The sequence below is a fragment of the Coenobita brevimanus genome, chromosome 29, assembly GCF_032717465.1.
Source record: "Coenobita brevimanus isolate Jiangsu-jjx chromosome 29, ASM3271746v2, whole genome shotgun sequence".
NCBI classification, from domain to species: domain Eukaryota; kingdom Metazoa; phylum Arthropoda; class Malacostraca; order Decapoda; family Coenobitidae; genus Coenobita; species Coenobita brevimanus.
In genome coordinates, this window is record NC_136982.1 from 3,879,610 (window position 1) to 3,894,767 (window position 15,158).

At 44.0% G+C, this 15,158-nt stretch overlaps 1 protein-coding gene across 1 annotated transcript in view; it reads left to right on the forward strand.

Annotated features, from left to right (window-relative positions):
* The window catches only part of LOC145395049 (potassium voltage-gated channel subfamily KQT member 1-like), a 1,161,165-nt gene that overhangs the window by 485,862 nt on the left and 660,145 nt on the right, over positions 1 to 15,158 (forward strand). Inside the window, exon 5 of the mRNA XM_080268799.1 lies at positions 11,277 to 11,446. Coding sequence (XP_080124925.1) covers positions 11,277 to 11,446 — 170 coding nt within the window. The remainder of the gene's footprint in view (positions 1 to 11,276; positions 11,447 to 15,158) is intronic.

The following is a 15,158-nucleotide window of genomic DNA, read 5'->3' on the forward strand; positions in this document are numbered from 1 at the left end:
CAATAAGTATCCTACCATACACTTTTCCTATTACACTAAGAAGACACATGCCCCTATGATTACCACACACTTCTTTTTCCCCTTTTCCTTTGTGCAAGGGAATAATTATACCTGACTTCCAATCCTCCAGGACTCAACCTTCCTCTCAGGCCAATCTGCACATCTTCCACATCCATTCTACAACTATCTCTCCCCCATGCTTCAGCATTTCACCACACACTCCATCAATTCCTGGGGCTTTCCCCAATATGACTTTCTTCATTGCTTCCACAGCTTCTATCCTACTGATTTCTTCCTGTCTTCTCACCTTCCTCCTTCTCCCAGCGATTCCCCAGCCACTTATACTTGCATTACTTCCATTCTCTATGTTCAACAATTCCTTAAAGTGTTCTCCATCTGCTCACTTTTTTTCCCTTCTCCACTAGTAATCTACCATTTTTATCTTTCACTCCCCTGCTAACTTTACTGCCACCCTGTCTTACTCTCTTCATCTCTTTCCAGAACATTTTCTTACAGTCCCTTCACTTTACACTCAAATTCCTTCTAAATTCCTCATCCACTCTCTTTTTACTCTCTCTCTTACTAATCTTTTCACCTCTCTCTTCCTTTCTACATATAACTCTTTCTTCCACCTCTCAACTTCTTCCATGCCCCTATATCTCATCCATTCATTGTATACTTTCTTCTTTTGTGCCACAGCCTGTCACCTCTTCATTCCACCATGCTCTTTCTTGCACCCCCTTCCATCTTCTCTTCACCCCACATATTTCTTCTGTGAATATCTTGCACACACCTTCCACGTCACCCATCTGCTCCAATTCATATTTACCCAATCATTCCTCCACTTCTTTCTTATATACTGCCTTTTTCTCATCCTCTTGTACCCTTTCCACTCTCCTTGCAACTACTCCTTCCTCCTGTCCTTCCCTTCTTCTATTTCTCCATTACTTGGATATTGATTCTGGCCACCACCAAGTAGTGGTCAGAAAGTCCACTCCCCAAGCCTCTATAAGCTCTTGCATCCATTACACATCTTCGCATCCTTTCATCCACACACATATAATCAGTCATTGCCTTCCTTTCATTCAGTTCACCACCCACCCTTCTTATCACTCGCCATGTATAGCTGTGGATGATTTTGAGCCTGAAGAGGTTATTGGCTATCACCAACCCCCTCCCAGCACAAATGTCCACTAATGCACTGCCATTCTCATCTGTCTCAGCAGGCACACCCCACTCACCAACTGTTCCATCCACCTTCACATTCCCTACTTTACCATTCATATCACCGATCAAAAACACTCTCTCATTCCTTCCAAACTTTTCCATGCACACTTCCACATTTGTCCAGAACTCTTCTCTCACTCTGCTAGCACGATCTTGCGTTGGCGCATACACGCACACAATTGCCCACATTTGTATTCCAACTTTCAGTCTTACCCACGCAATCCTTGAGCCAACTGATCCATACTCGCTTATGTTCTTCTTCCATCTTTTACTCACAATAATACAAACTCCTTTTGCCCTCTAATTCTCACCTACTCCTGGGCATACACTCCATCCATTCTCCCATTCTCTCACACTCTCTCCTCTCCATTTAGGTTCATTTACTCCACATACATCCATTTTCGCACCCTCAAGCACTTGGACAATCTTTCATCTCATCATTCGCACCCCTTACATTCCACGTTGCGATCCAAACCATGTCCTTTGTCCGGTCCTTGGCCGTCATCTTTTGGTCAGTCCTTGTCCAAGGCTTCTTGTTTGTCTCTTTAGTTAGCTGTTTTCCGGGGAGGGGCACTAACCCTCCGCCAACCCTTTTAGTCGCCTCATACGACAAGTAGGGATACTGGGGGAGTATTCTTGAAAACCCTGAATCTAACCTACATAGAGTATCCTTCAAGGCACATTTTTCTTTGTAGCATTTTTTTTTTTTCTGTCGCCTGCTCACGTATTTGCATTTTTCTTGCTATAATCTGCTCGTTTCCAGGGAAAATTAAGGATATCAAGAAATCATAAGTATTTCAAAATGGACTGCATCTGAATCAAAATGTCCGTCACCTCCCCCTCCCCCTCACCTATCTCCCATAGAGGGGAATAGTGAATTACAGAAGAGATAATTCAGGTTGTATTAACCTGGGTTAACCCGCCCTATCCCGGAGATGTGAATTCACGTCCTCATATGATGTGCACTCATATCCCGGAGACGTAAATTAACGCGGCAATATTGTAAGGTCCCTAATTTGCTCAATTTTCAATTTAATTTGCACAATTTTCAATATTCACGAGTGATTTTTGGCACGTATACACGGGACACTTTCCTCTACAAGATGCCAGGCAGGGACAATGCCTTACCCAGCATGACCTCCTCCACCCCCTGCATGCCCTTTTCTCAACAATTCACCTGTTATCAGTGACCTGGCCAGTAAAGCCATGTCATGCCACGGTACGAAATTCAGGGCCAGAGTGATTCCCCAATCGATGACAATGTGGAGGACAAACATTATAGGAAGAAACTGTCAGAAATGATGATCAGGTAATGTGGCAAAAAAAGGTCAGGAATAGTGATGAGTTAGTGAGTGAAACAATGCTTATAATGCCTATATTACTGTTTGAAAACCAATGTACTATCGTACTACATATAAATTCGTACCAAATAAATAAATAAATACCGTTTATGAGTGGTTTGGAATAGTTATTCTCCCATAGAACTCGTTTTCTTTGCAGCCAGCCTGATAGAAAACCCTGCAAGGTAAGGAGGTACTCCTACCTGGATTGAGTATTTTAAACCTCAGGTGAGCGATTTCTCTATGAATTTTTGATGTTTCTCACCAAAAACGGATGTTTGAGCCAAAAAAACAAGGTCCAAAAATGTCGGGACTGGGGCGTACCACTGCCCAGAAAACGTCGGGATGGGGGAGGGGGGTTTAATGTGCACTTGAAACAGCGGCCACAATAATAGCAGTAATTCGGGAATAAGTTTTCAGTCAGATGATGGCAGGAAGCAGGGGCAGGAGAGGGGAAGGGGGTGTGATTTAATCATTGTGAATCACTGATGTAAAGGACCGAACTGAAACTTAACAAAATAATCCCTGGTCTGGCCGGGATTTTCACTCAGGCCCTCACACTTCATACGTGCGCACGTTACCACTGAGCCAAAGAGAGGATCCCCGCTTTGCCTCTAAGCAACGCGGGCCTTTATACACCCCATTGCATCACTCTTTTCTCCCCCTGGTGATTAATTTGGTCAGTTTTGGACAGACATGCTGGCAGAGCACACTGGTGGCCACCATTAAGGGGAAGCCCACAGACCACACAGACAGCTCATCCCCGGGATGTAAGGTTTAAAATACTTTAAACATCATGGCTCTCTAAGCCCTGCCTCACATCCCACCACTGCAACCAATGTAAAGGACCGAATCGAAACTTAACAAATTAATCAATGGTCTGGCCAGGATTTGAACTCAGGCCCTCATGCTTCATACTCGCACACGTTACCACTGAGCCAAAGAGAGGATCCCCGCTTATATATATATATACTGTATATACATATACATATATATATATATATATATATATTATATATATATAAGTCTCTGTGGTACAGTGGTAGGGTGTGTGTTTCTTACACGGGTGAGCCAGGGTTCGCACCCCGCCAGGGTAATAAACTTTGAGAGTGTTCACCCGGCCACGTACTACATTGGCGGACACATGGGGTGCTATGGTTGAACCAGTGTCGCCTACTATAAAGTGTAATCGACCCAGTCGGCTTGCGTGTGTCGATTACACTTGGTTCACAGACTACACAAACATCCAAAGCCACTCCAACACTACAGTTACAATTACAAGCACTTCTCACCCTACATACAATCTCTACTAGACAGCCTAAGCCACTTAGTAGAGATACATTGGCTGTATCGTCCCCACTACGGTCGGGATAGGCCGGTCCTGCAGTGGACACTCAAACTACTGAGATGAGACGATATATATACAGTAATCACTCTAATATCCGGACGCCCAATAACCGAACATCCCCACTAACCGAACCTTATCGTCCTGGGATCAAACATTCCCAAAATGGTCCGAAAATCCAAAAAAATTGGAAAAAAAACCGATTTTTTGCCGTCCGTAATTTGAACTTGCCGCGCGCGCCGCGTGAGAGCATTGTTTTGGTTCGTCATTCCTCCGACGTCCGATAGAGCGCCGCTGCATCCTCCCCACTTCCCGCCTGTCTCTCACCGCGACTGGACCTGCGCTCTTCGTAATGGCTGCCCACGTGCTCGCTTTTGTGGTGGTGCCGTACTTGCTGCAAGGCCTCCTGCTGCTCTCTGCCCTACTCTTAGTGTGTGTGATGATGGCCCCGCCTCCTGAGAAAAGGAAGAGAGTGGTGTTGACTCTGGAGAAGAAACGGGAGATATTGGAGAAGGTTGATGCGGGTTGGTCTTCCTCTCGCATTCTCTGCGAGTTCAACCTGGCCCGGTCGACTTTGTTTGATATCAAGCGTTCCCGAGACAAGCTCATGCAGTACACGGCTGACTTCTCGTCGAGAAGCAAACGCAACGTGGAGAGGAAGGTTATGTTTACTCCCAAGTATGCAGAGATCGACCGCTCCACGTTGATTTGGTATCGACAGCAACGTGCAGCTGGTGTGATGGTACGTGGAACGGAGCTGAAGGCTGCTGCTGAGAAGTTTGCAAGGCTTCACGACGCCCTAGACTTCAAGGCATCCGAGGGTTGGCTCTTCGCGTTCAAGTTGCGACATGGCCTTACTAACCGTAAAGCACATGGCGAAGCATTGGACGCTAACGAGGATGGAGTGGACGAGTTTCGGCACAAGGTGAAAGGCTTGATCGACAGGGAGGGCCTCACTCTCGGTCAAGTCTATAACGCTGACGAAACTGGCCTATTCTATCGCTCGGTGCCAACGAACACTCTCGCCGATGAGACGGAGAAGCGTGTACCTGGCCGCAAGCTTTCTAAGGAACGGATATCTGCTTTGTGTTGTGCCAATGCTAACGGCATGCACCGGCTTAAGCCCGTTATTGTTGGCCGTGCAAAGCAGCCTCGGTGCCTTCGTGGGGTGATGGATGTCCTTCCTGTCGTATGGTACCATTCTTTGAAAGCATGGTTCACAGCTGTGATTTTCAAAGACTGGTTTCACCATCACTTCGTCAAGGAGGTCATACATTACCAGACGAAGACACTGGGAATTCCTCGCGACCAGGTAAAGGCTCTCCTTCTCCTCGACAATGCACCTGCCCACCCGTGCGACAAGGACTTGGTTGCTGAGAATGGCCGTATTAGGTGCATGTTTCTGCCACCTAATACGACTGCTCTCATTCAACCAATGGACCAAGGAGTGATTGTGGCAACAAAGCGCCTGTACCGTCGGAAGTTCCTGGACGAGGTGATGGTGGTTCTCGAGGACGAGGACGAGCGCAGGGAAGGACGTGACACTCGAGGCAAGCGGACTTTGGAAAACCTTCGCCGCTACAACATCAAGTCTGCGCTGTACAACTGGGCTAGTGCATGGAAGGAAGTCCCTGTGAAAACTCTTGAAAATGGTTGGTCTCGTCTGCTTCTCGGAACAGATGTGGAGTACGATTTCCTAGGGTTTGACGTGGATGACTTCCATGCACGGCCTACGTACGCACGGCGACGATGTTGATGTGGACGATGTTCGTGAGTGGTTGGACGACGACGAGAGCGATCCTGGGTATCAGACGTTGTCTGATATCGAGATCGCGTCTTCAAGGTTGCTGGTGTCAGTCCCGAACTTGAAGATTCCGACGACGAAGGCGATGATGATGCAGACTCCGCCCAGCAGGACACTACTCCAGCCATCCCCAAGCTGAGCGCACTCCGGGAACATCTAGAGTTCGTCCTAGACTACCTGGAACACCCGGACTGCGACAGGGAGATGGGGCCCTTGGGACTCGTGGAGGAAGTGCGTGCTTTCCGGCAGCGCATCATCAATCGCCAGAATCGTCGGTCCTTGCGTCAGTCAACGATTGACAGTTTTTTCAGGCCCGTGACCCCCGCTGTGCCAAGCCCTGGTTCCACTCCGTTGCCTCCCAAGACAGGCCCTCATGCTCCGAGCCACAGCCCAGCACATCAGCTACAGTGGAGTCACCGCTCGACGTGAGTTTGCGGCTGTCTTCAGAGTCTTCTGTAGTCGGTACGCCATCACCACTACCCACCGATGCACCCCTTGGACGCCTGCCAGTGATACTCTCGGGCTCTGACAGTGAATAAACAGCAAAGAACTTCTCCACTAGACCACACGGGAATTTTGAGTGTTGTGCAGTGAAAAAAACAGTGTGTTGTGTTAAGGTTTTCAAGTTGGGAGAAAAGACTAAGTAGAAAAGAAATTTAACGTAACTAACCTTCTTTGTTTTGGCTTTGGAAACTTAAAAAAACTTGGGAAAAGTTAATGTGCAACACTTAAATTTAATGGAACATTATTTGGACTAAAGTGAACACTGTGAAAAGAACGGACTTCTGTGTGTTAGTGACTAAGTTCAGTGCAAGACTTCAGGAAGAGTGTAGTGCAAGTGCTTCAGGAAATCGTTCTTACTGTCAGAGTCCGAGAGGAGGCGGTTATTCATCGAGGTGGCCAGGGACTTGTTGTAAGTAGCCAAAATGTTTCATGTTGTACTATTTTCCATACTATATTTACCAGAATGTTTCATATTGTATTTTTTCCCATACTATACTTACCAGAAAGTGTCATACTGTACTTCTTTCCATACTAAACTTACCTCATGCATGTGCAGTAGGAATGTGTTTTTCAGAGTTCGGTTAGGTTCGGTTAGGTTAGGTTCGGTTAGAGTCCATAAGTACCAGAATGTTTATTAATGTATGAACATACTTCTAAACCCACATTTTATGTGTCTATTGCATTTATTTCAGTCATTTATGTGCCTTATTGGTGTGATTTGGGTGTTAAATAGGTGCTATGCATGTCCGGAGGGAGTTGTATAGGTGTTTCTCTGTGTTAGGGTCCGTAAGTACAAGTCCATAAGCTGGGGCCCAATATCCGGACAAAACCAATATCCGAACCTACCGATGGCTCTATTGATCCGGATATTGGAGTGATTACTGTATATATATATATATATACATACACAGGTATATATATATATAAGTGGTTGGGGAATGGCTGGGAGAAGAAGAGATGAGAGGAGGGAGGAAGAGATCAGTAGGTCGGAAGTAGTGAAAGCGATGAAGAAGATTAAGCTGGGAAAGGCCCCAGGAATTGATGGAGTGTGTGGTGAAATGCTTAGGTATGGGGGTGAGATTGTTGTGGAGTGGATATGGAAGTTGTGTAGATTGGCTTGGGAAGAGGGAAGGGTTCCAGAGGACTGGAAATCAGGTATAATTGTTCCTCTGTACAAAGGAAAAGGGGAGAGAGAAGTATGTGGTAACCATAGGGGTATTTGCCTTCTTAGTGTGACCGGTAAAATATATGGTAGAATACTCATTGATAGGGTTAGGCATATGACAGAGGAGCTAGTTGGAGAAGAACAAGGGGGATCTAGGAAGGGAAAAGGGTGTGTAGATCAGATATTTGTTCTAAGATGTTTAGTGGAGAAGTATCTAGAGAAGGGAAGGAAAGTGTATGCTGCCTTCATGGACTTGGAGAAAGCTTATGACAGAATAGATAGGCAAGGTATGTGGAAGGTATTAAGAATATATGGAATGGAGGGGAAATTGTTGAGTGCTGTGAAGAGTATGTATGAGGGAGCTAGGGTTACGGTGAGAGTGGATGGTGAGCTGAGTGAGTTCTTTGATCTCAATGTGGGACTGAAACAGGGGTGTGTGATGTCCCCATGGCTGTTTAATATATATATGGATGGGGTTGTAAAGGAGGTGCAAGGTAGGGCAGTGGATGTGGGGGTGGCCCTAATGAATGAGGGTGAGATTTGGAAGCTTCCGGTGTTGCTGTTTGCTGATGATACAGTATTGTTGAGTGAAGATGAATGGGAGTTGCAAAGTTTGGTGAATGAATTTGGGACAGTGTGTAGGAGGAGGAAGCTGAAAGTTAATGTAAACAAAAGTAAAGTTATGGTGTTTGAGAGGAATGAAGTCACAGAGTGTGCAGTGAGGTTAGATGGTGAGGATATGGAGAATGTGAGTGCATTCAGGTACATGGGTAGTGTGATGAGTAAGGATGGAACTTTGGGGGATGAAGTATGTGAAAGGGTACAGCAGGGAAGAAAGGTTGTTGGTACACTGAAAGCAGTGATGAGAAATAGGGAAGTGAGTATGGAAGTTAAGAAGTCACTGCATGATGGTATTGTGATCCCTACCCTGACGTATGGAAGCGAGGCGTGGACCTTGCAAGAGGGGAACAAGTCAGGAGTGAGAGCAGTGGAAATGAGTTACTTGAGAGGAGCATGTGGAGTGACGTGGAGGGACAGGTTGACGAATGAAGAAGTGAAGGAACGTTGTGGGGTAGATGTGGATGTGGTTGAAAAGATTAGGAGAAATACACTGAGGTGGTTTGGACATGTGGACATATATATATATATATATATATATATATATATATATTATGATGGCACTAAGGTTGCAGTGCATGTGGATGGTGAACTGCGTGAATTTTTCTCTTTGAAGGTTGGGTTGAAACAGGGATGTGTCATGTCTCCATGGTTGTTCAGTCTGTATATGGATGGAGTAATAAAGGAGATACAAGGTAGGGCATTGGATGTTGGAGTGGCCCTAGTGAGAGAGGGTAGTGTTTGGAAACTCCCTGTACTGTTGTTTGCAGATGATACTGTGTTGTTAAGTGTAGATGAAGGGGAGCTGCAAGGCTTGGTGGATGAGTTTGGAAGAGTGTAAGAAACAGAATCTAAAAGTGAATGTAGGGAAGAGTCAGTGATGGTCTTTGAGATAGGTGAAGTCAGTGAATGTACAGTGAGGTTGGATGGTGAGGAAATGGAAAATGTGAGTATGTTTAATTACTTGGGTAGTGTGATGAGTCAGGATGGAAGTTTGGTGGGTGAAGTGCTTGAAAGGGTACAGCAAGGAAGAATGATTGCTGGTTCCTTGAAAGCAGCGATGAGAAACAGGGAAGTGAACATGGAAGTGAAAAAGTTACTACATGACAGTATTGTGATACCAACTCTAATGAATGGAAGTGAAGCTTGGACATTGTTGGAGGGACACAAGTCAAGAGTGAGAGCAGTGGAAATGAGTTATTTGAGAGAAGCCTGTGGAGTCACATGGAGAGACAGGCTGACAAACGAAGAAGTGCAGGTGTGTTGTGGTGTGGATATTTATGTGATAGGAAGCGTTAGGAGGAACAGACTGAGGTGGTTTGGCCATGTGGAGAGGATGGAGGGTGAGAGATTGATGAGGAGAGTGTATGTGAGTGAGGTGGAGGGGGGAAGAGGGAGGGGGAAGCCGAGGATGAGATGGAGGGATGGATTGGAGAGGTATATGAGAGAGGAGGGTGTGAGTTGGGAGCAGGGCAGTGAAACGGTGGGAGACAGGGCGATGTGGAGGCGATTTGTTTGTGGCCACCCCGTACAAGATTAAGGCGTCTGGCAATCTCTCTCTCTCTCTCTCTCTCTGTATATACAGTGGGGCACCAATTTTCGCGCCTAATTGGGTCCAAAAATAATGCGCGAAAGTGGAATTAGCGAAAATTGGGGCATTGTCTTTATGGCAAAAAGGCTAATTGGTTCCCGGTTATCCTAAAGTAACATCAGATTTTCATTTTCACTTGCAATACAGTACATCAAATCACTATTGTACATTGCATTGTGAGATACAAACAATAAAAACTGTACAGTACACATTATATGAGGAGAAACATACCACAGAGACCAGGTTGAGGTGTTTAATGGATGTTGGGGGTAAGTATCCGAGGCGCGTGGCGGGCTTATTTAGCCACACCAGACGTATTGGCGCCACCTCTTGCTGCTTCGCTACCACTTTCTCTCTCTGCCTCCTCAGATGCAACTTGATGCAACACTTCCACTCTGTGCTGAATTTCCCTTTGTGCTAGATTCTCTTGAACAAATCCATCGAAATCTTCATCCAGGTTAAGCTCCTCTATGGCACTGTCAGTAGGGATAGCACCATGGTCGGCTGCCCCCTCGGCTTCCTCCCGACTTTGAATGTCCCGGCCACTTTTTATCACCACCACTGCCTCCCGGCCCTCCCCCCACACCACCAGGCCCTCCCCCCACACCACCAGGCCCTTTCCCCACACTACCAGGTATAGTAGAGGCCATTGAACCGTGAGAATCCAACACAATGGAGCTAGCACGATCGTACACAATGGCGGGAATGGGTGGACAGAGTGTTGACATGACGTCATTCAAGATGGCGGTGGGTTGCGGGCGGGCGGTGCAGGAAATTCAAAGTTCAAAATATTGTCCCAAACCCAAAATTTGTGCGCGAAAATCGATTTTTTTCAAGTGAAAGTGGAAGTTAGGGAATATTTGGTGCATGCCGCGAAAGTGGATTCCGCGAATCCTGCTGTAGCGAAAGTTGGTGCACTACTGTATATATATATATATATATATATATATATATATATATATTTTTTTCTCCAGTTTAGTAAAAGTTAAAAAATTGGAGCATCGACACAACCAAGTGTAAGAGTGCAGATTATATGAATATTGGTCCATTTGTTGCACTTCAGGCCTGGAATATCGTGTGTGGGGGAGGCGGTGGCTCAATCGGTAGAGAGGTGGCCTGCAGTCCTAACGGACCCAGGTTCAAATCCCGGCTGGGGCAGGGAACAGTTTAAGGATTTGAATTTCATTAAATCAGGCTTTACTGATTTACCAGAAGACCCGCCGACATGTCGTAAAAATACCCCCGCTAATACCAATACACCAGTCCTGTATGAGACAGCCCTAGCATGTATTCAATATGGACGGTGGGTGTTAGCGCCGAAGTGGTGACATGTAGAGGTGTATGGTATGTAGGAGGACTGCTGGGCCTTGATAGCAGGCTGTGAAGCCTATGCCCAGAGTCGGACACATAAAAAAAAAAAAAAAAAAAAAAAGACGGTTCGATCTGCTTGTGTGATGAGTGTAAATATTTTGGCAAACTCATGACATACTGATCAGCAGTGCAGTCAGTGGGTGTAGAGAAGCAAACACAAGAGCATAGAAAAGATTATATAAATCAATATTGTAGGGTAGACACCTGGATCTTATTGAGTTTTCCAGGCAACACACAAGAATCCACATAGAGACATAGGGGTTAGCTGAATTCTAACATTTTTTTTTTTTCTCTCTCTCTCTGTGGATCAGACATCGTAACCATTGTAGCGTCCGTGGTGGTGCTGGCCAATGGGTCTGGCGGGCAGGTGGTGTCTGCGGTAAGGGGGCTGCGCTTCTTCCAGATCCTGCGTATGGTGCGCATGGACAGACGGGGCGGCACTTGGAAACTGCTTGGCTCTGTTGTTTATGCTCACAGACAGGTACTGCAGATAAATATTTGAATAGATAAATAAGACAATTGTAGATAGATACAGATAGTTAGGCAGATGAATGCATGAATAGACAGATAAACAGATAGGTAAGCAATACTGTATATATATATATATATATATATATATATATATATATATATATATATATATATATATTTATATATATATTTATATATATATCTATCTATCATCTATCTATATATACTGTATATACAGTATATATATATATATATATATATATATATATATATATATATATATATATAGGAAACTGCTCAGCTCTGTTGTTTATGCCCACAGAGAGGTACTGCAGATGAATATTTTAATAGATAAATAAGACATACTATTGTAGATAGATACAGATAGTTAGGCAGATAAATGCATGGATAGACAGATAAACAGATAGGTAGGCAATACTGTATATATATATATAGTAAACCCTCTCTAATTCGAACCCAAATAATTCGTAAATTGATTAATTCAAATCTTTTTTGACCATCAGACAAATAATTTTAATTCGAATAGAAATTCGAATTAAGCAAGACAAGTCTGAAAAGGGTTCTGGTGATAAGTGGACGTGAACAGTTCTGTAGTGACAAGTGTAGTAATAAATGTAATTTTTAAGAACTGTACAGTACATTCAGTACAGTTAAGTGTACTGTACTCTGCTACTGTGTTGCAAGACTTCATTATGAAGGTTTGACACTATTTTATTTATTGTATTGTGCACTCTTTGAGTATAAAGTAATAATATACTGTACTGTTCAATATTTTTGTGAAAAAGCCAAGTTTTAGTGAGCATAGGTGTGATTTGGGGATAGGGGCAAGCATGAGCTCCAATAATTCGGATTTTTGGATAATTTGACATAGGGTTCCCCCCAGTTAATCTGAATTGTAGAGGGTTTACTGTATATATACTCTCTCTCTCTCTCTCTCTTTATCTATAAAGTATATATATATATATATATATATATATATATATATATATATATACTGTTATAGATAAAGAGAGAGAGTATATATATATACATATATATATATATATATATATAAAGTACATATTTATATTTTTTATTTATACATAAAATTGCAATATAATGGACTTCAGTAGCCCAGAATTCACTTTTATCGGAATTGAGGAGCTACCGGACTAAATTCTTATACACCTTTCCCCCACTATTCACCAGGGATGCATTCCATAGAAGTGGTTGAATAAAGTATTGCGTGAATAATGTACCAATTTCTCCCATAAGATAGTTAAGAAATGAGGGGGCTAGGTTCCTAATGACCTTTTCATTAAAAAAGTATTCAGTTAAAGGTGAAAAAAATTTTGGTAAAGACGGTTTGGTGTACAATATATTGGAAAAAGTCCAATAAAGTCAGAAGTACCCTGACTGACTGACCACTTCAGCTATGTTCACCACAGTAAGGTATATAAAAGGCAACTAAAAGGGTTGGCGGAGGGTTAGTGCCCCTCCCCGGAAAACAACTAACTAAAAAGACAAACAAGAAGCCTCGGACAAGGACTGACCAAACGATGACGACCCAGGACCGGACAAAGAACAAGTCCTTTGTCCGGTCGTGGGTCCAGGTGCTTGAGGGTGCGAAAGTGGATGTATGTGGAATAACTGAAACAAAATGGGGAGAAGAAAGTGTGAGAGAAAGGGAGTATGGATGGGGTATATGTGCAGGAGTAGGTGAGAATGAGAGGGCAAAGGAAGGAGTATGTATAGTTGTGAGTAAAAGATGGAAGAAGAACATAAGACAGTATGGATCACTTGGGTCAAGGATTGTGTGGGTAAGGTTGAAAGTTTGAATACAAATGTGGGCAATTGTGTGTGTGTATGCGCCAACGCAAGATCATGCAAGCAGAGTGAGGGAAGAGTTCTGGACAAATGTGGAAGCGTGCATGGAAAAGTTTGGAAGGAATGAAAGAGTGTTTTTGATCGGTGATATGAATGGTAAAGTAGGGAATGTGAAGATGGATGGAATAGTTCGTGAGTGGGGTGTGCCTGCTGAGATAGATGAGAATGGGAGTGCGTTAGTGGACATTTGTGCTGGGAGGGGGTTGGTGATAGCCAATACCCTCTTCAGGCATAAAATGATCCACAGGTGTACATGGCGAGTGATGAGAAGGGTGGGTGATGAACTGAATGAAAGGAAGGCAATGATTGATTATGTGTGTGTGGATGAAAGGATGCAAAGATGTGTAATGGATGCAAGAGCTTATAGAGGTTGGGGGGAGTGGACTTTCTGACCACTACTTGGTGGTGGCCAGAATTAGGATCCAAGAAAGATAGAGAAATAGAAGAAGGGAAAGTCGAGAGGAAGGAGTAGCTGCAAGGAGAGTGGAAAGGTTACAAAAGGATGAGAAAAAGGCAGAGTATAAGAGAGAAGTGGAGGAACAATTGGGCAAATATGAATTGGAGCAGATGGGGGATGTGGAAGGTGTGTGCAGGATATTTACAGAAGAAATATGTGCAGCGTGTGATGTGGTGTGTGGGAGGATGACAAGACGGAGGGGGGTGCAAGGAACAGCGTGGTGGACTGAAGAGTCGAGGCAGGCCGTGGGACAAAAGAAGAAAGTATACAATGAATGGATGAGAAATAGGGGCGTGGAAGAAGTTGAGAGGCGGAAGAGAGAGTTATATGTAGAAAGAAAGAGAGAGGTGAAAAAGATTAGTAAGAGAGAGTAAGAAGAGAGTGGATGAGGAATTTGGAAGGAATTTGAGTGTAAAGTGAAGGGACTGTAAGAAAATGTTGTGGAAAGAGGTGAAGAGAGTTAGACAGAGTGGAAGTGAGGTTAGCAGGGGATTGAAAGATAAAAATGGTTGATTACTAGTGGAGAAGGGAGAAAAAGTGAGCAGATGGAGAGAATACTTTAAGGAATTGTTGAACATACAGGATGGAAGTAATATAAGTGGCTGGGGAATGGCTTGGGGAAGGAGGGAGGTGAGAAGACAGGAAGAAATCAGTAGGATAGAAGTTGTGGAAACAATGAAGAAAGTTAAGTTGGGGAAAGCCCCAGGAATTGATGGAGTGTGTGGTGAAATGCTGAAGCATGGGGGAGAGATAGTAGTAGAATGGATGTGGAAGATGTGTAGATTGGCCTGGGAGGAAGGTAGAGTCCTAGAGGATTGGAAGTCAGGTATAATTATTCCCTTGCACAAAGGAAAAGGGGAAAAAGAAGTGTGTGGTAATCATAGGAGCATTTGTCTTCTTCGTATAATAGGAAAAGTGTATGGTAGGATACTTATTGACAGAGTTAGAGAAAGAATAGAGGAATTAGTTGGAGAAGAACAGGGAGGCTTTAGGAAGGGAAGAGGTTGTGTAGATCAGATATTCATTCTTAGATCTTTAGTGGAAAAGTTTCTAGAGAAGGGAAAGTTGTATGCGGCTTTCATGGATTTGGAGAAAGCACATGACAGAGTGGATTGACAAGGATTGTGGAAAGTATTAAGAATATATGGAGTAGATGGGAAGTTGTTGAATGCTGTGAAGAGTATGTATGATGGTGTTTAGGCTGCAGTGCGTGTGGGTAATGGACTAAGTGAATTTTTCTCTTTGAAGGCTGGGTTGAAACAGGGATGTGTCATGTCTCCATGGTTGTTCAATCTGTACATGGATGGGGTAATAAAAGAGATACAAGGTAGGGTAGTGGATGTTGGAGTGGCCCTGGCGAGAGAGGATAGTGTTTGGA